Source organism: Petaurus breviceps, unplaced genomic scaffold (genome assembly GCF_028583685.1).
Source record: "Petaurus breviceps papuanus isolate PSGF00001 unplaced genomic scaffold, PetGlider_PUasm1.0 90638, whole genome shotgun sequence".
Classification (NCBI taxonomy): domain Eukaryota; kingdom Metazoa; phylum Chordata; class Mammalia; order Diprotodontia; family Petauridae; genus Petaurus; species Petaurus breviceps.
In genome coordinates this window covers 7,746,649-7,772,662 of record NW_027187295.1, presented here as the reverse complement: position 1 = coordinate 7,772,662, position 26,014 = coordinate 7,746,649, and the positions used below count along the sequence as shown (strand labels likewise).

The 26,014-nt window shown below is 34.6% G+C and overlaps 1 protein-coding gene and 1 long non-coding RNA gene across 12 annotated transcripts in view; one reads left to right on the top strand and one right to left on the bottom strand.

Moving 5' to 3' along the window:
• The window catches only part of GULP1 (GULP PTB domain containing engulfment adaptor 1), a 418,555-nt gene that overhangs the window by 26,212 nt on the left and 366,329 nt on the right, over positions 1-26,014 (bottom strand). For 9 of the 11 annotated variants that reach the window (XM_069064529.1, XM_069064526.1, XM_069064532.1 and 6 more), the window contains 2 exons: positions 23,121-23,259; positions 17,712-17,806 (listed from right to left, as the gene is read on the bottom strand). In XM_069064529.1, the coding sequence (XP_068920630.1) occupies positions 17,712-17,806; positions 23,121-23,259 (234 nt within the window). Of the gene's footprint in view, positions 1-220; positions 2,532-17,711; positions 17,807-23,120; positions 23,260-26,014 lie in introns of those variants that run through there. The other 2 variants (XM_069064527.1, XM_069064531.1) reach the window with 1 other exon arrangement.
• Positions 9,672-15,545, top strand: LOC138143325 (uncharacterized). The gene is made up of 2 exons (XR_011163675.1): positions 9,672-13,165; positions 13,886-15,545. It is a non-coding gene; the product is annotated as an uncharacterized lncRNA (long non-coding RNA).

The window sequence follows — 26,014 nt, the reverse complement described above, 5'->3', positions numbered from 1 at the left end:
ACTAAAAGATATTTTAGCAATTTGAATGACTGAAATCCATCTATACTGCAAGAATTAAATGAGCTTTGTGAAAATTGGACAGATTATTAAATAAATATTATTCATTTTTATCTTTTGGTATATTTCACAACAAGATAAATAATCAAGGAAAATATAATAATTAGTTTTGATATGTCTGTATTCCCTGTAGACCATTCAATGAATGAATTTTACAACGGAATTTACTTAAAAACATTTATTTGCAGCAAAATCAAACATACCATTGAGATTACAAAGATATACAGTTTTCAACCAAATCTTTCATTAAAAATGCACTGCTAAATTAAGCATTTTTGAACTGAATGACCAGTTATGTATTATTAATCATGCCATTTTCATAACTGATTCCTGTTAAAAAATCAGTAAAGAAAAAGTTCTTTAAGTGTGCAAATATCATCTTAGTACTGTATTGTGTTACCATTGATAGTAAATGGTCACTAAATATATGCCTATTACATAAAGCTTTTTAAAGTACAATAAAAATACAAATTCTATCTGTTAAAAAAGCCATTGAGATATGGCTACTAAACATCCTCATTATACAAATTCCAAAATACTATATGACAAACAAAATTATAAAGACTTCTTTTTATGAAACATATACTACTCTGGAATTAGTGATACACATGGACATAAAACAGAAAAGAGGAAGACTCATATACACCTTCAAACATTAAAAAAACTCAAAGAAATGTGATGCGGCATGAACATCCCAGGTTTAATTTAATCTAGGATACAGAACAAAAGCAAAAGTTCATGAACCCAAAAAGAAAATTTTTTTTAGGGGGAAAACTTCCACTACCACCCCCATCCCCCATCTATTTCTAAATCATCAAATCTTTAAGTTACTTTTTGAGTAAAGTGATATTAGGGGAAACCTAGTAAGATTTACTTTTAGGGTATTACATTATTATAGTTACTATACATTTTAAGCTTGTGTAAGGCTGTATAATAAAAATATTTTCAATGAACAAGGTCATAACTGAATCATGAGTGTAATTAAATAAAATATTTATTGCTCATGTTAATGATTAATGGAATATAAGTAGTCAAGTCAGTTATACTCTGACCATAGGAGAAACAATTTATATGACTATATATAATGACTTTAATTTAGGCAAATCAGGTTAAAGTGAAATCTGGTCACATTATATCACTAACAATGATTACTTCCTCATACATAATGGTTGTCATAGATGCTAAAATACCAATATTAATTGTGGCATCTCAAATTAAGCATCTGAGATTCCATTCAATTCAACAAATACCTATAAAAATGCCTAAGATGTGCAAGGCACTCTGTTAGGCATCAAATGTAATGTCAAAGGAAAATATTCCAGTAAGAGACAGACTACTTTGGTGGAGAAAAATGTTTTGTAAAGTAAATTCTGGTACAATGTGTTCTAAATATATGCAGAATCTATGTTCAAATATATTTCTCTGCATTATCAAATTAGAAAGGTATATATGCTTTGTTATATAATTGCTCATTAGAAATAAGATGGTGTTTGCAAGTGATTTTCTATATTTTCTTACATGTTGATTCAAATCTTACTTTTAAGATGAAAAAGAAACATAGTAAAACAATTGAATTATAATAATTTGAGTTACCTGGCATCTATGTTTGCTACTACATATTCTAAGTACATTCAATTTTATTATCCTTTTAACTTCTATTCACTAATCATTTCACCAGTCTGAAAGTTAGTGACCTGAGGTCATTATTTTCAAAGTATAAAATTCTCCAGTGATATGAGAAGCAACTAATAGATATAATGATATACAAGGCTCATGATTTAGGAAAATTTCATAGGTTTAACAGGTAAAATAATTGGTTATAACTACATGATGCCATCAAAGCTAACTGAAAATCCAAACCACTTTTTTTGGGCTCTCATACCACCAAATAGTCATTTTGCTGCCTCCCACTGAACTGGCTAGCATATGTATCATTTGTCAGAGTCAGATTTTTCAAGTGCCTAGATTAGTCCTGAGTTTTCAGTTAGACACTTTCTTTCAAACTACTAGGGAAAAAATTATTAAGATATAGTTGAGTAGAATTCAATAATATTCTAAAGGACCGAGAAAAGGTAATGTAGCTTCCAAAGGTACTGACTTATAACCCAGAAATAGGAGAAGAATTAGGAGACTCTCTCTTCTTTAGTAATATAAATTTATCTCCAACAGAAACAGAAAGGAACATAAGAGTGTAACAATGTAGAGCCCACATGCAGATGTGGCTTTTTACAATTTTACAGGTCAACACTGAATCTGTGTTGAAGTCTCACTGAAGCATATCTCACAGAAGTTAACATGTCTAAAAATTTTTTTTGGCACATGGATAATACTTGTATTACACATTATAATAACAATGATGAAAAGAAATGTCATACAAGAGTCAGGATCTCTTGTTCTTGGCATCAGCACCTACTATCTAATGGATCGAGACAAAATACCGTGCCTTCAAGAGTTAGTCCCATTTTGAACCCCTCCTGTAAAACAGAATGTGACCATTAAAGTAGGAAATGCCCTTGGGAAAACTTGGTATATAAGAGAAGTTAACATATCAAACACACACAAAAAAATTGTGGGCAAAATATTGCTATATTTACAACAAATGGTGAATTCTGTTATTTTTATTTATGCTTTGGTCCTTGGGAGTTCAGTTGTGCTTTTCATTGAAAAAAATATACACATATTCTCATTTGTATTCGTATGTTCAAAATAACCTTGCAGTTAACATACATGTTAGATTAAACAAATACAAACCTTGAAGCACAAGGCTTTTAGTACTCTCTGTAGTAGTCCTAATTCACTTTTAAATTCTAATAGCTTAAATTGTTCAGTTTTAAGCTTAAAACTAAACACTTTTGGGACACTCTGTAGACTGGAAGCAGTTGTTCTATCTATCTATCTATCTATCTATCTATCTATCTATCTATCTATCTATCTATCTATCTATCTTATCTTTCATTGCAGCACTCCCCTGTCCAAGAATCTAATTCCTTTTTTTTAAGATGGGCTTTTATTTTATTTATTTTTGGCTTTTTTTTGGAGGGGGGAAGGTAGGGCAATTGGGATTAAGTGACTTGCCCAAGGTCACATGGCTAGTTTTTGTGTTAAGTTGTCTGAGGCCGGATTTGAACTCAGGTCCTCCTGATTCCAGGGCCAGTGCTGTATTCACTATGCCACCTAGCCACCCCCCAAGAACCTAATTCCTATTTCCTACTGCATCTAATCTATGGGATTTTGTGTGGTTTTCAAGGTCAAGGCAACTCTAAAATAAGGTCCTTGAGGGTAAGATCCATTTTTCTTTTAATATTTGTTTTTATATCCCACGCCCCTAGCATAGTGCCTTGCACATCACTGCCACTTAAGGAATGGTTATTTAATGGAACTGAATGCCTTTGTATGTAGATAATCTTCAAATTCATGAAAGCTGCAGAATGATGCTAGTAGGGCCTGGAGTGGACTAGTATTTCTTCTTACCTTCTATGTTTCTAACACCATTGCCCAAGGTGTAAAATGATGTGCCCTTCCTAAGAGCTACCTAGCTGTTGCCTGCTTTCCAATAATCCTTCTCTAGGTTTCTCCTTTGGACTTCTCTAAACCAGAAGGCAACTTTATTCAGGTTTAAAGTTACTATTGCCACAGACTGCCTCCCCCAGACTAAGATTCCTCTTTCTTACCCCAGTTGTTGTTATTGTTTGTCTTTCATTTTGTTTCATTTCATTTCATTCTCAAAAAGGAATATGGAATCCGTTGCTATAACTTATCTGGAATGCATCTATGTCTCACTTTAGATCTGTTCTGGTCCCCATACAACTTTCCCTCTGCATATGTAGAAGTCATAAATCTGAAGAGTTCAAGGGCAGTAGCATCAGGGAAAGTATTCCCCGGAACTCCCAGTACTATGCCTCTCCTTGTTTCCAGAACAATTTTGCTAAACCTTTAACTTTTTTAGTTTTAACACTTCTTTACCATCTCTGCTTATGCTCAATGTGCTGAAAAGAAGAAAAAGAAAAAGCCAAGACCTTAATTTGTCAGAGGGGTAGGTACAGATTTGGGAATAGTTTGTGCCTGGTGTCAAAGTAGTCTGTGGACTATTCTATTGTCAATGGCAGCAGAATCTGCAAGGACCTTTGGCCCACCTCCATAATGTATAAGGTTCACACAGTGAAGAGAACTTACATAATATCAAGAGGGTTTTCCATGTAATGAGTTAAAAGAATTATTCCTGTAAGGAATGTTTCAAAGGTTGTTTTTTTTGATAAGTTGCATGATCCTTTGCTTTTGATTTTTTGTGCCCCCCTAATAACTTAATAGCATTATGAAATATTAAATTTGGAAAAGATCTTAGAGATTATCTAGTTAAACATTCTTGATTCTTCATATGAAAAACTAAGAATCTAAAGGGTTTAAGTGATTTCAGACAGGTCACTAAACTAATTAGTGAGAGAGTCAGGCCTGGATATGAGGCCTCTCAGTTCTTGGGTCAGTTTTCCCTTGGATCATACCATTATACTATGGTCTCTCAAAAAAGTATAGTTTTAGCTATATACTGTTTATTTTAACTTTAATCCATTTTGTATCCAATGTTTTCCTACAACTCACCTCTACTTAATTTAGTAATTTAAATTTCATTAAAATATTATGAACTGCTAAATAGGATGTATCAATTTAAAATAGAAATGATTAAAGTGAGGTCTTTATATCTCTCCTCCTACTAAAAAAATGTATAATGGGGGAATTGTTTACTTAGGGTAGTTAAGCACTAAAAAAGCTTTTCCACTAAAAAGGTGGATGGCGACAATCCAACAAAAACAGGAAAAAGTAGCTTAGTATAATAACTTCATTATTTCTAATATTAAAGATTATTACTTAGAGAATGGTTTGGTCAATCCCAAGTTTACAACTATATTATAAAAACAAAATATAATCTAGATAAGGAACAACACTGGAGCTACCTTTACCCAATAACATCTGGGAGATCCTTGGGAAAGTTGGATATCCAAATCCTTTTCCCCTCCAGAGAGTTTCCTTTCCAGCTGGAAATTTAGGAGGTTTATTTACATGTTGAATATACCAGTAAGAGAGAATATAATGAAACATTTCAATGAATATGGCTAAAAGTATTACAAAGCATGGAGTCCAGCCAGATTACTAAAACATCCTATCACCACAGGATCCTATCTAAGGAAGGGACCTAAGAGGCCATCTACTCCAAACTTCTAATTTTACATATCAGGAAACTGAAGCTTTGGGATGAATTCATCAAGGTCACACAGTTAATAAGTAACAAAACTACCTAAATCCTCTGACGCCACATTCAGCATTCCGTATACTATGCTACTAAACGCTATAGTTTCTTTAGATTAAATTACATTGTAGAAATACTTATGAATAACACTATCGTTGGATATTTTAGCTGACATAATGCCTGTTTCAAAAATACTTCAATGAATATAACTGTGTGGAGTCAAATTCTCTACCCCCAAAAAATGGCTTAACATGAAAATTTGTTAGAACTAAAATACTATATTATGATTCATATTATACTTTTAAAGCATTCTCCCAGGTATTTTTTACACTGAAAAAAAAACTATACTATAAAAATACCTAGGCTGCTTCTCTGACCTTAGTATTTATGACTTTACCTAGTTTTATGCCTTCTATAATCTGCATTTAGTGCTGTCCAGCCTTGTCTTCATTTCCCCAAATTAACTTTCATGTTTGATTAGGTCACTGGAGTGACTCATACTTCCAGCAGAAAAGGTATCTGCAAGACTAGTACAACAGCTTTAAAGCTCTGAAAGTAATAAGTTATATTGTCTGAAAGTTCTGAAGGGTGCTCACTATTCATTATAACTATAGTATAAAGATTATGTAGTAATGTTGTTATTATAAAGATAATTCAAAGTTCTTGTCCATTCAGGATACAAATCCTGTTACTTGGTATCTACAAGAGTGTCCTCATTATCAAGGTTCACAAAAACACTTCCTACCTTTTGAAAAGTAATATTCTACCTTGTACTGGGCCTCAAAATATGCATATTTCACAAATACATACCTAATACTTTGAAAATATGGTACTTAAAACTGAAGACATAAAAAAAGCTTCACTATTTTAGTACTTTTGTAATAGTTAACATTTTTAAAGAGAATATGTCAAACATCAAATTAGCTATTGGTAACGTAGAGAGATGCTACATGTCTTTGTCTCAGTTACTTTTGGAATGCTTCATGTTCCTTTTCTAGCCACCATAATTTTAGATCATCTTGAATTAACACGAGGGAAAAAACCCTATTACTATAGTTGACCTAAAAATAGTAATCATCAAAGTCCTGGTGCTGGCAGTAGGAAAATGATTTAGAAATGGAAATAAGTTTGAAAAGAAATGCTTTAAAGACTATTTTACATGTGGTCATATGTTTACTTCTAGGTTAAAGTGTGCCCTGGTCATCAAAAAGTAAGTTGTTATAAAACCCATTGGCTTTCTTTCCTCTTAACTAAAGAAACAGCCACAGTGGAGAATTAGTGCCTAACATACACTGGCTAATACATTTAATGTAACACAATAATGTCTTGCCTAAAAATTTGATTCTTCCAACTCTGGTAAAATCAGACTGAGTATACAAGTGTAAGTGGAAAGAGGGATTGAAATCATCCCCTCCCATTTAATCCTGATACATTTATCAGGAGAGAATTCACCTTAATTATTCATTGGGTATGAAGGATATCTCTGCAGGTATGCAGGTTTGAACTGGCTAAGGGACTTAGTCACTCCCACTGGGGCATTTATAAAACTATTAAGGAAGCTAAAACCAAGAGATTTTAGTGTCTGGCTGCTGAGAGGAGAGAAACCTACTCCCGAGAAGGAATCACTGGGGACAAGGGAGTGTTTCAGCTTTTGTTTAGGTCTCCTAACTTTCTCTTGGACTCCCTTAGCTGGAAAAGTATCTCATGAACTTTGGAGGACTATAGAATTTGGGTTTTTCCCATTCATGTTCTCATCCTAATGGTGTTTTCAGAACACATGGTACAGTGTCTGCCTCTGTACTTGGAGCCATGATAAGGAAGGACAGCTTTGAAACTACACAAGGGGCCAAGTAAATAAACTATATCATACCTAAAAGAAAATTCTTGACTACCCACAAAGGGAAAAAAGGACTTATAGCAAATAGGAGTTTGAGGTACCCCTTTGAACCACATGCTTCCTAATTTTAATCCCAACAATCACCTAAACTCTGTATAATTTCAGTAAAGCATATCACACACTTGTGGGGGAAAATGCTTTGTACCAACTGTCCTTACTATGCTACTTTAGTAAAAATTCCTTTCTAGAGGGTAATTGAATCTGGCTGTATAATTGTTTTAAATTGATACTTATCTCATGGTAGGAAGGGCACCAGTGGTGGCTTATGAGCCATAGCATTAGAAGATATAACCAACCCATCAGGACTACACTAGAATTCATAGTTAGCTGAGTTCTGAGAACCTATCTCTTCAGTGAAAGTAGGAGTTGGAATTATAACTTCAGAGCATGTGGGATACCTGATAGACTTTGAGGTAGGATTTTTTTTTTGGAAGAGGGAAGGCAAAGCAATTGGGGTTAAGTGATTTGCCCAAGGCACACAGCTAGTAAGTGTGTCAAGGTTCTGATGAACTCAGGTTCTCCTGACTCCAGGGCCTGTGCTCTATTCACTGTGCCACCTAGCTGCCCCTGAGGTAGGATTTTGTGGTATAAGCCACCACAGGTACTTATGTATCAGAGATAGAAAAGTACACTGAATGAGAATAGGAATCAACTTCAATGAAGAGTCAGGCCTATCACTGAAACATCTAGATTAAAATGTAGCACAGAAACTAAGTTTTTCATTTATTTACTAATATAATGTTTCCAATAAAGGACACACTCAAAGCAATTGCTCTCAAGAAGTTTTCACAAATTACAAAACTTTCCATTTTTACTATCTTTACCAAAACTAATGTTTTGCAACTGAAATTTATTTTTAAAAACTTTTATCTTTGCACAAAATAATTTAATTTTATCACTTAGGGATTTGTAATATTCATTTTGTGGATAATAATGTACCTTTTTTAAAAGTTAATTTCCTTTTGTTATTCTGAGAAAATTATCTAACATACAGAGACGAATATATTGTATAATGAAGCACTGACTTTTTTTTTAACAAAAGTATACATCGATGTTCACATAAAGGATTTGTGATCAAACATTTTTTTCTAAGTGTTTGTTTTAAATATGATTATCCCTGCCCTTTTTTTTAAATATTATCATAGTATGTTGGTTTCAAAGCATATTTTCTAAATTCCTTAGAATTCTATAGGGCTATTATAATAAGAATTTCTAGTAGCATAATAAAGACATGTCTGCTGGTTTTATCTAGTTATATCAACCACTAACAGTAACATAGTTTTATTATAGATAACAATATCAAGGGCTTTGTTACTTATCAATATTTTCACTATTGATGCAGATTCTTACTAGTTGTTAGCTAAGGAAAATATAATTACCAGAACAATGTTAAATAAATATGCTGATGAAATCATCATTTTATTTTCCCAGGATGGTCTACTGTCTACTGTCTGTCTATTGAACAAATCTGAATGAGATACTTTAAAACTCTTTGGATTCTGTTTGTGTGGACAGTTCTCCCAGACCACCACTCCATGTTGCCCCAAGGGAATCCTTTTCCCAAACCACCTTTCAAGTGTTATCTTCCCCTATTAGCACAAAGTAAGTGACCATTTCAGGCACAAAGTAAGCACCTAACAGATGCTTTATGTATCTATTTATCTTTATCTCTTAAACTGACCCAGGCTGTAGCAGTTCTTCAACTTAATAGAGGAATTTTTGAGAGCCTTGTGACTAAAAATGTCATCAGCCCATGGCTGGTGGTGTGATGAACCTCTTGGAACTTAGCAAGGTTGGTCTTCATATCACATCCAATCCATACTTAGATCACAGGATAGAAACCTAAGTATTTCATCAGTGCCTGGAACTTAAATGCTTATGATTTACTGATTTTTTTAAAGTAGACTAATTAAGCATGACAGAAAAATAGTCTTTAAAGGCTGCATGGTGAATCAAAATGAACAGAAAACTTACTGGACTAGACGTGAGAACTAAGTTTAAGAACTACCTGCATGGCTTTAGGAAAGTCATATAATTGTTCTAAACCTGTTTCCTTATTTGTAAAACTGAAATAAAATAACAGCACTGCTAGTGCCCAGAGTTGTTAGGAGTAGCAAAGGAGAAAACATATGCAAAAGTACTTTATAAGCTATATAGCATTATGAAGTACAGTTTTAAAGGTTTCTTTATTTTTATGCAATGAAATAAAAAAAAAGGATTCACACATTGGGAGTGCTGGAACTTATAATGAATCTGACAATTACATCATTCTTTTTCTATATAAATTTATTTGTATGTAAAATTCCCTTTCCATTAAAAAAAATGTGAATTGGGATGGCTAGGTGGTGCAGTGAATAGAGCACTGGCCCTGGAGTCAGGAGGACCTGAGTTCAAATTTGGCCTCAGACACTTAACCCAAAAAACTAGCTTGTGACCTTGGGCAAGTCACTTAACACCAATTGCCCTCCAAAAAGCAAAAAAAAAAAAAAGTGAATGGCATTCAATGGCTTCAAGGTATTCGCAGTAAAGGGTGCTTCTGGCTCAACTTTGAGGATTAAATTATGAACTAAGTATATCCAATCAGGATTTCAGAGTACCATTAATGAAAAATGCTAACCACCTTCTAACAGAGAGGCAATGGACTTGAAATGTACAATATTTTTGGACATGAGCAATGTGTGAATTTGTTTGGCTTGCTGATGCATATTTGTTAATGAATATTTTATTTTTCTTTTTATGGAGAGGGGAGGTAAGAGAGAAAATAGATTTTTGTTAATTTAAAAGATTTTTTTAAAGCAGATTGGGTAGGGTATAGGATTTGACATTGTGCTGAGTTACTTCAAGCCTACAAATTGTGTTTTACTTCTGAATTCTAAAGAAGAAACTTTTGTGGGAGAAGGTTAGAGAAAGAAAAGTACTAGAGCTGAAAAAAGGGAAGGAAACTCTGAGGATGATTTGGATGGCATGTAAATTATGAAGAAGGCCTGAGCATAAACTCAATAAGGATAGATTTAAGGAGAATTTAAGCAAAAAGTGAGATCTAATGCAACTTGAAGAACATGAAGGAAAAAGACAATCTAAAGGAGGTTTAAATCACACGGAAAAAAATTGAGAATAAAACTTGAAGAGAAATAAGTGGACTCAAGAGTAGTTTGGTAAGGCTAGGAAGATAACAAAAGGTAAGGAAATATTGGTAAAAAGTTAGAAAGGGAAGAAAAAGGAAGCCAGGAATGGTCATCAAATTGTTAATCATTTATGAAGAAGTAATTACAGGTAAGACATAATCACCAACAAGTAGTTTCAAAGGTAAGAATGAAGGATCTCACTTCCAGTAGTTAGAGAGAGCAGGGGAAACTTATAGTAACCTGTGTAGCTGGCCAAGTAACTTTGGTCTATGCTCACTGTGCAGCTTGGTCCCCCTCATTTGGTCTTCCCTCCAAGAAGAGAAGGGCAATGCTTTTCTATACTCCAAAATATTTGGCATAATGAAAAGTTCTTTAAAAAACACAAAATGGGGGGGAGGGGGAGAAGCTACATGGTACAATGAATAGAGCACCAGCCCTGGAATCAGGAGGACCTGAGTTCAAATCCAGCCTCAGACACTTGACACACTTACTAGCTGTGTGACCTTGGGCAAGCCACTTAATCCCAATTGCCTTGCCCTCCTTCATCCAAAAAAACAAACGAAAAACAAGAAGTGGAGCTTCAATAGGAAAAGGAAAAAGTACTATAACTTAAAGGAGAAAGGAGTACTACTGACTTGTATTAAGAGTTTGGAGAGCCACAGAGTAGCTAGAGAGGAAAAAAAGGAAGAAGGACCTTCATCTACTACTAGAGTTAAAAAGCAAAAATACTTGGAGGCTCTTTTAGAAGGAGGGGGCTGGATACTCCAGAGAAAGAAGCTGCTTGTCCTCCAAGGAATGATAAAATGAATCCATAGGTGTTGTTAGGAAAGAAGTCATTGTTATTTAGTAAGAGTAATAGGAAGAAGATAAAATGTCATTGATTAACTCTCTGAGTAATAAGGATGCAACTATTTATTGACCTAATAACATCAGAGTTCTATTATTTTCCTGCACCATATATAAAAAAGAACTTCCCTTGAAAAATAGGTGACTAAAACCCATATCTTGTGATTTATATGGACATACATGATACTTTCCAAAGGAACCTAGAACACTGTCAACATTATCTTGAGAATGGAACTGAAGAACATGGGGACACAGGTGGTGTTTTCATCTTTATTGCCTTATTATTAATTATCTTTATTTAAAGGTAAAGGCTGAAGAAAATATGACAGATTTGAGTAGTAAATAGCTTCTTTAAACTATATTATCTGACTTGGGTTTTTGGATCACAGCTTAAAATATAACTCTAAATGGCTCTTAGCCAGAAATAGAGCACATCTTACATAATCTGATAAGACTTAATTTGCCCGGTCTTAAAAATGTTATCAGTAACTCTTTAAACTGAAAAAGGAAGAGGGAAAGAGACAATTGCCTCTGTATACCCACCACACAAGATATAATAGAAAGAAGGTATGAAATATCAAGATGAATAGCCATTGAATAGCCATGAAGAATGAGATCTTCAGTTCACAGAAGAAGAAAATGCAGGAAAAGAGTCATTAATAAAACCCAAAGTCTCAAGGCCTTATTCAGAAATGGAATATGGATATTTACATATGTGTGTGTATGTGGGCAAATAGGGTGCCTAATGCAGACACATATTTGATTTTATACGTCTAGCTGAGACTCGGTGGGCTGATACCCATAACTGGAATATGTTTCTGAATGGGGATACTTTATTCAAAACAAGGTAGGTAAAAAGTTGTGGAGTTTTATTGTATATTAATTGTCTTATGACCAGAACCACAAGGAAGGAAATATAATAGAGAGAGCAAATGGGTGAAGATGAGTGGAGGAAGGAACAGATGTGATTTTTTTCATCAGATCAAGTTCGTCTATAGACTATCAGAACAGAATGAAGAAAAAGATGTGAAATTCACAAAAGAGATCATAGGCCTAGCAAGATACGGAGATGCTAGAAGAGTTCAATTATCTAGACATTTACTAGAGCTTCATTTCTTTCAAAAGAAGAATTAATCATTTCTTGATGTGACATTGATAAATTCACCTTTCAAAAGTCACTACAGTAACTAGCAAGGGAAAACTCTGCTCCAGATCTAAATCTCACCAATGAGGAAGAAATTATTGCTACAGTGGAAATGCTGAAAATCTTGGAAGGAAGGGGCCACTGCCTCATAGAGTTTATAACATAAGAAAAGAAAGCTGAAATAGTCTGAAATATACCCTAGATTTGGGGAAAGCAGATTTCAAAGGTTTTGTAGCAGTTTTTAAAAACTTTTTTTTTTTTGTTATGGCAACCTGATGAAGCCTATGAACCCCTTTGATGCCTATATCCACAGTTGAGGAAAGGGAAAAGAAAAACCATTTATGAAGCACTTACTATGTGCCTGGCATTATACTAAACACTGTACAAAAAATTGTCTCACTTGATCCTTTCAACACTCCCGTGAGGAAGATGCTATTATTATCACCAGCTTACAACTGAGGAAACTGAGGCAAACATCATTTAAATGACTTGCACGGGGTGGGGGGTTTAGGAAATAACCAGATTTTAGTTAAAGATTAGTGAAAATAAAGATGTATTTTCCCCATCCAATTTCACTGACCCACTGAAATCTCTCAATGACCTCTTGGGGATCTGTGAACCCCAAGTTAAGAAAACTTGAAATATAGGCAAGATTTCATGGGTTATATTTTTATAGGGAACATCAGCTGAGAAAGAATGGGGAGTTCTCAAGAATTGTATTATGAAAACACAAAAAGAAATTATTCCCGTGAAGAGAAATAAGGAAATTGTCTGAAAAGGCCAATGCAGATGCACAAAAAACTCAGTAACCAACTTGGATTTCGAGAAGAATTGCCCAGGAGACAGAAACAAGGGTAAGTACTAGGAGATTAGTATTGTAAGAATAATGTCTGGAGTATTACAGTTCAGAATGAGTGGAGAATGGGAATGAAGACCAAGGACAGCCACCAAAAAATACAATAAAATAAAGGAAAAGGAATCAAAAAAGGTAGAATGATGGTTCTGAGTGTAGAAAAGACAGAGACTGCTCAATTACAATTATTTTAAATTGGGTTTCTCTAACAAATTTTAGGACTTTGGGGCAGAAAAGATAGTATAAAAGTAGTTTACAGTGAGATGAGGAAGGCTATATCTATGAGTACATTTATCTGCCCTTGATCAGCTGAACTAGACTGAATGAACTACATTCCCAGGAGGTTAAAGAACTGGACTATGTCATTGCTGAAGTGACAGATGAAAGACCATCAAGAATGGATGGAGAACCATAAGCATGGTATGGATAACTATTAGCCCATTTCTCAAAAAAGGGAAGAGGATATCATAGAACAATAGGTCAATGTGTTTAACATCAATTCCTGGCAAAATTCTAGAATATATCATTAAAGAGATGGTTAGTGGACATCTAGAAAAGGAAATAGTGATCAAAAAGAGACTAGTGTAGCTTCATCAAAAACAAGTCATGTGAGTCCAGCCTTCTTTTTCAATAGTTACTAAACTAACTTACCTAACCTTCAGCAAAGAGTTTGAAAAAAGTCATTCTCATGTTATTTGTTGTTGTTGTTATTGTGTTGTAGAAAATCCTTCAAATAAATGGCCTCAGGAAAGAAGTCATCAAAATTAAAGACAAGAAATCGCTTTAAAAGCCTGCCAAAGTTTTCTGATGGAGTTACAGGAATGCTTAGGTATCTCTGGGGCAAAAATACCTGTATATCGCTTATCTGTCTGATGAAGGGAACCGCGATGTTCCCATTTACACAAGTAAACTTTGAAAATGAAGTTATGTTATTTGTTATTTGAAAGTTTTAAAATTCAAAAGATAAATCAGTTCAATAACTAAGAGGCTCAATTTTGGTTTACTAAAGTGCTTTGCTTTGAATAGAAGGCTTGGGAAAAGTTTAAGATGTGTAGTTGTTGCCTTTCCAAACTGAGCAGCTTCCAAGGTTCATTCCTACATTCTTTTGGAATGTTATACTAAAGCATTTACTAAAAATTATGCATTTATGAAGCACAGATCGGTACAAACCTGCCTTTGCAGTACTGATACAATGCAGGTGAGTGTGTTTCCTCAATTTATTTTATGATTTAATTATTATTTCTGATTATTGTCTATTCTTATTATTGTTATTCTATTATTATATTTCTCTCATTAATGTCATAATGTTTTTTTTCTTGAGAATGAAGCATTTTTATAATTAAAAATGACTTACAATTAACCTAGGCAAGCTCTATGCCACCTAAGTAACTATTCTTTGTTTTTAGAGTTTCCTAGTTTTTGGTCAAATTTAAAATCAAAATGTCTATACCTGACTTCAAAGACATAAGTAACCTATTTTTGACAATTTATAATATAATACCATCCTCATTTTCAGGCATGAGTTTCATACTGACTCCAAATTCAAATGAGTCAGTTTATTATCTAGATGAATTTTGTATTCTTCTAAAAACAAATGAAAAAGCCAGACATCTTCTTGTGCTTGTAAGCATGTGGTACTCACAAAATTTATTGTGCTGTGTTGGGTTTAAACAAATAAACAAAAGGTATTTGTAAGGAAAGAAAAAAGAATAATTAAAAATTGTGCACATTGGTTAAATAAGGTCACTAAAACTAGCAATAAAATTGTCACAAACTTTATATTAACCAAAAAGTTACTAGACTTTACTGAACAGAAACCTGTGATAATAGGTTTAACTAATACAGGAGAAGTCAGGCAATACAATAATGGCTGAGTCATTGAAAGAAAAATGCATTTAAAGTAAACACAAGCACATAGAAATAGGCCATAAAACCCAGAAACATATGAATGAAACAGCAGTTGAAACATTTCAAAGTCATTAAAGCATGCAAATGTTAAAATTTAGGTTGCAAAAAGCTGTTGTGAAACTATTGTGGAAATTATATACTAACCATCTCTGGCGCTACCCCCCATGAAAGCACAAGAAGATAAAAAAGACAGTAAGAAAGTATTAGAAGCAATCAAAATAGAGTAATGAAGCTTATTATATGCATAGAAAATCATTCTAATAGTTAGCAAATATTTTAAATACTCAAACTAAAAAATTTATATTAAATACCAATCAAATGATAGCTTTCAGAAACAAAAAATCAAAAGAAACTTGGAAAATAAATCTAAAGAATGTCTGAACTAAGGATAAGATCTTTTCTTCCTACCCATAAATGAACTGCATCACATGTTTTGTGATTAAATATGCCTCCATTACCATTTTCATTTTGCTCAGGCAGTGAGTGTTGTATAGAGAATATTTAGGTTAGATATACAGACACAGTGACCTATACTCTACCTCACACACACCAAAAATGTACCCATAGTTAATGCCCTTTCTTGGCCTGCCAATATTCCATTTATATAGGAGAGTCAACAAGCAAGATGAATTTTCATTTTCTGGTAAATATTATTTACTTTTAATGCCTGTTTTACTTATTAGATACCCTCACTAATCTCCCTGTATATTTTAAGTCATGGCAATAGTAACATTTTGGGTCAAGTTTTTGAAATAAAATATTTTGAAGGAATGTTTACATTCATCTCAATGGATTGATCTTATCTTTGTGCTAAATGAGCTTAGAAACATCAACATAAAGGGATGAGTTGAAGAATTAATGAATAATTAACTGATGCTTCTAGGTTGTCAACTGTGTTTTGTTAAATATAGATTTTATACTTAACTTCTTTCAGTTCGTAGTATAAATCATAATTATGAAAAAAACAAAGGTGATACAAGAAAAGATACTTATTATCAATCTGCTTTGTGGATTACTACTTTTCCTATAAAAATTTCAAGAGTTAGTACAAACTATTAACAAAATACTTTTTTTTCCTCCTCTCTGGGTCTGTTAGATGTTTCATAGATTTTTTTCCAGCATATATAGAAGCTCAACCTTCTAAATAATGTAAATATGTGAAGTCTTAGAGATTTGTCTGAGTCTCAGAAAAGTGAAGAGACTTGCCCATGGTCATTCAGCTAGTAAAGGCCAGAGATGGGATTTCAACCCAGGTCTCCCTGACTCCAGGACCAGCACTTGAGATCTTGCCACATTGCTTTGCTATTAGAAATTTTGAAAAAGATCAATAAGTAAGAAAATCTCTATTATCATAAAAAAAACATGAATCCCTATTGAAATTCATGGGATTTTGCTGTGTGTGTGAATACATACACATATTCACACATATACATCTCTGTCTTATGTCAGCATTTAGATACATGCCTCTCATATATACATATATGTATACATGTGTATGTATCTTACACACACAACTTATTTCTGCCATCCAAAGATCAGACTAGCTATTTTTTTCTATTAATAGAACATGCATGTTGTATGTGTATGAGAGGGGGAGAGAAAAGGAGAAAGGGAATGAGAGAGAAATTTAAACACTCATACATATTGGTATAGCAAATATACACAGGTATATATACACATTCACATTCTATTAATGGCAAAAAAAAAAAATGCTACTCTGATCTTTGGATGTCAGAAATAATTTGTTACCAAGACCATATTCAAAGCAAATCCCAACTGGAAATGTTGTGTTCTGTTGGCAGAACATTACAGTATTATTTTAGTAGAGGTTATTAAAAAATACAAAATATTCTTTAGCAATTGAAACTGAGGCAGAGTGGCAGAGTAGACAGAGAGAAGAATCTGCCTTTAGGAAATCAATTAACCATTCAATGCTTCAGGCAACTCTTTAAGACTGTAAATTGCAGAGTAGATATCTATCCCCTTTGGTAGAGATTTCTCTTTAGGAGTTCTCTACACCAGTTTCAAAGGTTCAGTTTAAAAAACAGTGTGTGTGTGTGTGTGTGTGTGTGTGTGTGTGTGTGTGTGTGTGTGTGTGTGTGTGTGTACGTACACATGGAGACAGACACAGAGAAAGAGAGAAAGAGTCTGAGAAAGAGAGAGAGGGAGGAAGGGACAAGCAGAGAGAGAAAGGGTATACTTGTCCCAGTTTGAAAATACATTAAAAGATGTAACAGGGGTGGCTAGGTGGCACAGTGAATAGAGCACCAGCCCTGGAGTCAGGAGTCCCTGAGCTCAAATCCGGCCTCAGACACTTAACACAAAAACTAGCCATGTGACCTTGGGCAAGTCACTTAACCCCAATTGCCCTCCAAAAGGCAAAAAAAAAGATGTAACAGCCTTATCTAAAGTTTTTTGCCATGATATTTTAAGGACTAGAGATATACATCAGAACATTTATGTCCTGATTTTTAACCTAAATATTATACTAACATAAAACTAGCAAATGGTGACAAAAGCAAACAAAGCAGGATTGTGATTCTTTGGTTATTTAACTTAAAAAATAACAGGCCAGGGCTATGAATAGATAATTGCTTACAGACCAATATAATTTATTCTAGTAATAAATGAGTAGTCACCTGCATCTCATCTAGTTTTGATTGAATATCTGGAGGGAAGTCACCTGCTCCACAGTTAAAAGGGTCAAAAGGTTCTGCTCCAAAAAGGTCTCGTTCTAGAATAAAGAAAATAAACAATTTAGTAGGATGGAAATCACAGGATTCGGGCAATAAAAGCATAGATTATTTTAATGGGGAAATTATTCACTTTAATTACTTTTGTTGCTCACATGAAATAATTATTTGGTCAATCCTTCATTTTGATTTTGTGCTATGTTGACACAGGCTCCTATTAATCAAATGATGGCCTAAGGAAACATCTAAAGAGCCCAGAAAGAGTCTGTTGAATATTACCATACTTTACTAAGAACATGTTAATAAGCTATTCTGTTATAGATAATTTAATTCATATAATTTGAAATGTGTTAAGTGAAGCTTTAAAAATTTTTCTTTTTTTAAATTATGAAACTGACAAACATCAATAAAGAAGTGCATTTCTCTATATTTGCAGTTCTTCATCTGAAGTCCATGAATTTAGTTTTGCTCAAGCTTGCCACAGTGCCTGGAACATGGTAGATGCCAATAATAAAGTCTCATTATTAACTTTATTCAAATATAATGTATTTTATTACTAATCATAAATATTTTAATTTATGCATTTAAAAATATTGTGGTAATTAGATTACAGCACATTGTCAAAGGAGTCCATGATGCAACAAAGGGTACCCTACCCTATACAAAAGGAGAACAGAAAAAAGGGAACTGCATTTGAACTTCACATGTAACTTGGATCTTTGGTTGTTTTTTTTTTCAAAAAAATTTTTTTTATTACATGCCTTTGCAACACTGGCTAGCAATTTAATTCCATTATAAATGTATTATGATTATGATTTCATGTATATAATACTTGTTCAATAAATATTCACTTATTCTGTAAAAGGAACTCTTCTAAATCCTATGAAAGATACAAAGATATATGATTTCTTTGCCCCTGTTAAGAACTACATGAAATTAATACTATTCTCAATGTCATAACAAGATATCAAGAACTTTATACATGTTTTATTTTTAAATAACAAACTGTCTTCCATTTCAGACCATTGAGTTCTCCACAAATGACAGATAATGGGTCATGACTTCCCACTGGGAGTCAGTGATTCAGCCCCTGTTATGGAACAGATTAAAATACAGTAGGTGCAATACCATTGAAAATAAATTTGTCATATGCTAATTCACAAAAGAAATAAGCTGTATATCTTATGGACAAAATGCCAAAGAAAAACACACAGCTGTACCTTTATATTCTGTTGGCCAATAAAAATGTAAGTGGCTCAATTAGGAAACACAAAAATCCTTTACGATGGATTTAGAAAGAGATTTTACAGTGCATATTTACATGATATTGTACAATTCTTTAACTGAAGAGATTAAAATAGCAAACTGCCTTATAAAATACAAATAAACTTAAACCCTATTAAATTTACCATAACCATAGAGACCAGAAAGTTAACCAGAAAGACCAAAATACATATTTATTTTATTCTTAACTAAACAAAACAAGCATTTCCATAACATAGTAGAATAGAAAAAGATGATTTTACATGAAACTGCAAATCTATTATGTATAATTTATACTCCTTTTAAATATATAATTAAATTAACATGTAGCTTTCTTTTTTTCTTTCCTCCCTACCTCTGACCTAGAGGTGGCCACCATTAGACATAAATGTGTGTTTGTGTGTGCTGTGTGTGTGTGTAAAACCACCCTATACATACTTCTATGTATTCTTTCTCTGCATGAAGACTAATATCTTCCTTTATATGTCTTTTTTAGCTAATTTGGGTATTTATAATAGTCCAAATGACTTAGTCACTCAAAGCCATCCTTAAAACAATGTTGCTCTCACTATATACAATGTTATCTTGGCTCTATTCATTTTACTCTTAAATATTTCATGTAAGTCCATCCATGTTCTTCTAAGATCACTGAGCTCATCATATCTTATAGCATAGTAGTATTCCATCACAATCATGAACCACAAATTGTTCAACCATTTCCCAATAAACGGGCATGTTTGTAATTTCCAGTTCTTTGTCACCACAAAGATAGCTACTTTAATAGCTACTATTTTAAAACATAGAGGTGTTTTTCCTTTTCCCCTGATCATCTTGGGAAACCGACTTGGTAGTTGGTATTGCTGGGTCGAAGATTATATGTAGTTTAGTAACTCTTTCGGTATAATTCCAGAATGCTCTCCAAATTATATCTTGTTCTGGTCCCCCTAATCACACCTTCTAGGAAGTATAGTAATTTTATAAGGAGTCAGTATAAAGTAAGAAATAAGATTTCAAAGGGAAACCTAGACATATAAACCATCTCAAAGATCAAAGGAGTTCAATTTACAAATTGTATCATATATTAACCAAAAATCACATCCTGGTGTGATTTGCTGAATCAGTGGACACCATCTAGGTGCTGTTGTCAGTGCCTTTTGGTCCCCACAATTTATAAATACCAGACAAATTCTATACCTCCATAGTAAAGACCAGTAGATCACCAAATGTTGCTGAGAATTTTCAGATGATATGGACATGTTAACTTTAAAGTTTTACTGACAACTTTGAACTAACCCGAAGGTGGAAGAGATGAGTTAGTCTGTACCCTGCCCAAAACCCTATAAAAATGAGAGCTCAAGCTTCTGCTGCCCAGTTTCTCTTCCATCTCTATCAGGTCACAGCTGCCAAGTGCTGCCAAATCTAACACATCATTAGGTGAGTCTCTCTGCCTCTTCCGCTCCCCATCCTCTTCCTCAGTTGGACTGCCTCCACCATCCCATCCCTTGTGCCCATTCCCTCTGTATCTGTACTTCCTATGTTGTGCGTCTCCACATCCTTTGTAGTTGTTAAAGTGTGATTACAGTCCTGTTTCCTACTGACATTATGGTTTTTCCCTGTGAATACCCAGAGAAACAGCTATGTCTTCCTCCATTTCATAAATTATCAATTAATCAGTCCTCATCATTTCCACACAACAGAAGAATGGGGGATGGTAACAGTCATTTCTTCATAGGTTTATCATTTAGCTCTGTTGGAGGAAGTAGAGCCCTGGCAGCATTTGCCTTGGCCAGAGGTGAATCATAAGACCCACTATCCTAAGTGCCCATCCTCAAAATCCCTTGTAATGGTAAGGGAATGTGAACATCTTCCTTGCCCCTTAATTGGCCTCAGGTGGAACCCAACAGGAGGGGCTTGATTGGGGGGGAGGCTTGTTTTTCAGGAAGGCCCACACCTTTTATGACTTTATAATTAGGAAGTGGGTCACAAAGGTTGTGATGTTCTCTGACCCTGAAGAAGGTTATATTTACTCTGAGGTGAGGTTTTGTTTTGGGTCTCACTCGTGGGAAGAGTTGTGTGATTTGCCCAGATAAGACTCTGGGCAGCCATTGAGCCCCTGGCTTTGAAAACCCAGATGTTGGTGCTTCTCTCTGGTAACTAACTATGTATGTATGTAATGGTCAGACAGCTAGAAGCCCTGTCTGTGGGTTGACCCTTTTAAAGTTGCTTTCCTTTAGTAAAGTAGATCATAAAACCTGTGCTAGCAGCCATCCTGGGTATACTAGGGTGCTTGCTGCTACATTTCTCTAAATGGACTACCTTCCATTTACACTGTATATATTTTGTATGTACAATTTTTTGCATGTATTCACCTCCATCAGAATGTGAGCTCCTAGGAGGAGTTTTTTTGTCTTTATTTTTATTCCCATGACTTAGTGCAATGCTTAGCACACCCTTAACAAATGCTTGCTAAGTAGAAATTCAAATGATTTTCTAACCATAGGTAAAGAGTTGAACTGAGAGCCTCAAAAAAGGCAGAACAATATAGAGGGGTTCAAGGAAAAGATCAAAAAGCTGCCTTTCCAGTTCTAAATCTTAATGCTAATTACTATAACAATCTCATGGTAAATATTGATTTTCTTCTCTGAGGAGCTTGGATGAGTGGAAGAGCTTTGACTGAGACAGCTGGCCAAGGAGTGCTGAAGTTACCCTCTGGAAGGGACTCTTAATTTACCCCTTCCCCACCTAACTCTTTCCTCTCTACTCCACCTCCCTATGGTTAACGAAGGGGCTGGAAGATCTTGCTGATAAAGCTGGAGCCTCCTTCTGAAAGAAGAGACTTGGTAACCACAGCATTCTTAGCAAATGTTAGACAGGGCATTAGGTAAGCAGAAAGTGAGCTTGGAAAGAAGACCAGCTGAAAGGGGGCTTTGATATTCAGCAGCGATCAGTGGAGACACCCAATAGGAAGCAGCTGGGAAGCAATCTGCAAGGAGGGGCAGATTTCAGTGTGCTGTGGTGTCAGAAGTGTGAGTTCCCCTCCATGTATGTTCCAGGTTGGCACCATGTGTGTAGCCCCATACATGATTATTCTGCATGTCTATTCTTTCCACTGAGAATATGCGTATTTGTGGTTTAGGGAACTGAACATTTGGAGGGGCAGTGGGAATGTTCTGGTGCCATTTTTACCACTCTGCTATTTCCTTAATTATCCTTGCTTTGAAATATTTCCTCTGATTAATTAATAAAAATAAAATCTCTTTGGGGGCTTGTGGGTAATATTTTATAAAGGATTCTCACTTACAAAGCACCTGCAAGTTGGGATAGCTTTCTGGGTGGATAAGTTACTCCCTAACTTAGAATAGTCATCATCAAAGTTCTCTGAAACAAGAACAGTTTTAGAATGAAGATTACAAACAAAACAAAACAAAACAAAAACAGATGCTCTACAGAGTCTCAAGGCTCAGCTCAAGTATCATCTCCTACCTTACAAAGCCTTTCGAATCATCACCCCTACACCCCTAATGTTGTGAATTCTCTCTCTCCTCAGATTATATTGTTTTTACATGTATGAATATCTACAGAATCCTCTCAGAATTTAAACACCATGAGGAAAAGGACTATTGTTTTTTCCTGTACACCCAGTGCATACAACATAACAGATACACAATAAATACTTGCTAGAATTGATGTTAAACTGAATGATGGGAAAATAAATTGAGTATCTCCTGCAGTAAGGTAAACATACGTGTGTGTGTCTGTGTATATGTGTGTGTGTATATATATATATATAGAGAGAGAGAGAGGCACACATATATGTTTATGTATATGTACATGTATATACACACCCAATATATACATACTAGGCTTTTAAAGTGCCATTTCCCACACAAAAATTTCAAATGGCTTATAGCAGTAATTTTGTTTATAAGTTGGAATGAACTGGCTTAGGGGTATAGAATTTAACAAACAAAATATTTCATTTATAGTAATAAGAAGTTTGCATATAACTAAAAATACAGTAATAAACATTATTTGGTTTGTTATAAATACAACATACAAAACAACAGGAGTTAGAATTGCTACAGAACGTACTTATCTCTGTAGAACGACTGGGTACTGGAGGAGGCTGTGTACCATTGCGAGTAGGTGTTGATGACTGAGGAGTTATGGGGGAAAAAGGAACCATATCGAAGATGTCAGTAGAAGGTGATTTAGGTGTCATACTGGTGGCCTGTAACAAGGATAATGACTGTTAGGGTAAATATTTCATGTGAACAAATCATAGTCCTGAACTTTCAGCAAACAGATATAAGGAAAAATAAATCACAATAAAAATTTTAAACAGCAAGGGGGCCAATAACTGTTTCTATTATAAGTTTACAAAGGATGACAACACAGAGGACACCTGCAGTTAAGTATCCTGAAATGAATACCTTTTCCAGACAGACATTCTCCACCAAATATCCATCAAAAGCTCTTACTATGTGCTGGGCACTGGGGACACTTGGAGATACAAGAACTAAACCATTTGTTTCAATAGATTTGGAAATAAAGATACTAATGGAAAAGATAATCTATGTTTTCTGGAAAAATAATAACATAATCCTTCTCTCATAACTAACAAATATTGTTAAAGTAATCTATATACTAACTTTAAATATTTATAATTCATTGTTGAATTCTTGAATAAGGCACACCCAAGATTTATTCTCTTATTAATACACACATTTGGAAGCGACTGCTCATTGAACACAAAGTTTATGAATAGTTAAAGATGTTAATGAGCATTCATAATTAATGTCACTGCTATTGCCTAGAGGATCTAATATTGCTACTTATTTACCTTGGTGCTCTTGGACAAATTACTAATCTCTCTAATATTCAGTTTACTCAACTGTAGAATGAGGTGGTTGGATTATTTGGTCTCTGAGATACCATCCAGCTCTAAATCTATGAGCTTATAACAAAAAATTCCAGGGAGCTACAAAGTAATTTGTGAAGAGAAGATATAAACACCATTTTCAAAGTGAACGAGAATATACAACTAAAAGAAATATATTTTCAGTGAGAGAAAACTCTAGAAAGGTGAATCACATCTTACAGTTAGCTAGGTGGCACAGTGGACAAAAGCAGTGGGCCTAACATCAGGAAAACATGAATTCTCATCTGGCTTCAGACACTTAATGTATGACTGTCGATGAGTCACTTAATCTTTTTTCCTCAGTTTCCCAATCTGTAAAGTGAAGATAATAATAGGACCCACTTTGCTGAGTTGTGCAGATCAAATGAAATATTTGTAAAGTGCTTAGCACAGTGCCTGGCACACAGTAGGTGCTTAATAAATGTTTATTTCCATGCCTCGGCAGTTGTCTTCTTGAAGGTCCCCCTAAGGCCCCTGCTTTGGTGAATTGCCCCTGGAACTTCCAATTTGATGAAATGTCTTGTTCAAATTCCTTTCCTTGCTTCCTTCCTAATTCTCTGGACTTCTCTACCATGTCCCTACCTCCCCAACCCATCTACTTTTCAACTATCTTTTATGTAAGATCCACAAGAACTGAGATTATCTTTCATTTTTTCTTGTATTTGTATTTCCAGCTCTTAACACAGTACCTGAAACACAGTAAAAAAAAATAGATGCTTGTTGATATATCTCCTCAATGGCAGAACTAGAACTAGAATGAAGTTCTTTCAAGTCTTGATCTCAGGTATTCTTTCCATGATACCATAAGAAAGGGAAATAAATAAGGATAGTTGAAGGGAAAATATATGTATACATACATGTACATGTATGTATAGGAGGGTGTATGTGTATATAAATAGATATGAGTGTGGACATATGTGTGTTCATGTATACATAGTCAGAGGGCACAGGATGAGCTGAATATGAAGGGATGATATCTAAAAAATAAAATTAGGAGGTGAGAGAGGAATTTATTGGGAGAAGGGGAAAGGGGGAGATAGATTAGGCTAAATTATCTCATATAAAAGAGGCAAGAGAAAACTGTTACAATGGAGGGGAAGAGCAGGAAGGTGAAACGGAATGGGTCAGCCTTACTCTCATTGAATTTGGCTTAAGGAGGGAATAACATACACACTCAATTGGGTATCTTACCCTACAGGAAAATAGGGGGGTAGGGCATAAGAGGGGGAAGATAGAGGGGAGGGTAGATTGGGGGAGAGGGTAGTTAGAGGCAAGCATTTTTGAAGGGGGATGTGGTCGAGAGAGAGAAGGCGGAGTGATTGGGGGGTGGGATGGGACGGAGAGAAGTGTATTTGGTGTTTCACAATATAAGTACTATGGAAGAGATTTGGGTAACTACACATGTGCAATCTATATTGAATTGCTTGTCTTCCCAGTGGGGGTGGGTGAAGAGGGAAGAAGGGGGGAAAATATGGAACTCAAAGTTTTAAATATAAATGTTTAAAATTTGTTTTTTTGTATGCAACTGGGAAGTAGGATATACAGGTACTGGGGTATAGAGACTCATCTTGCCCTACTAGAAAGGGGAAGTGAAGGAGGGATATAAGAAAGAATAGATTGGGAGAAGAGGTATTAAGTTGGCTTGTTGTTTTGGTGTGGGGTGGGGGTAGGGGAAAGACAAGGAGGAAAAAGTGTAACTCAGAATCTTGTGGAGATGAATGTTGAAAACTAAAAATAAATAAATTTTTAAAAAATTAAAAAAAAACAAGTAGGTATGTGTTAGATCAAAGGAAAGGAAAGAAATAGACTGAGAACATGGACACTTTTGAGCATTGTTCAAATCAGATAGTTATATGTATCTATTCTTTCCACTGAGGGTATGCTATCTGAAGTAATATGAATTTCCAGGATAAAATATCCAAATGTATCTCACAAAGTATATTCCATAGCCCAATATAAATGCCCTTTGCTATACCGGGTATACTTGTATAATGGAAAGAAAGCTGAACTTGGAACTCTGGTTTTGATTGTGAAACCATGCAAAAGCCACCTAATTCATTTGCAA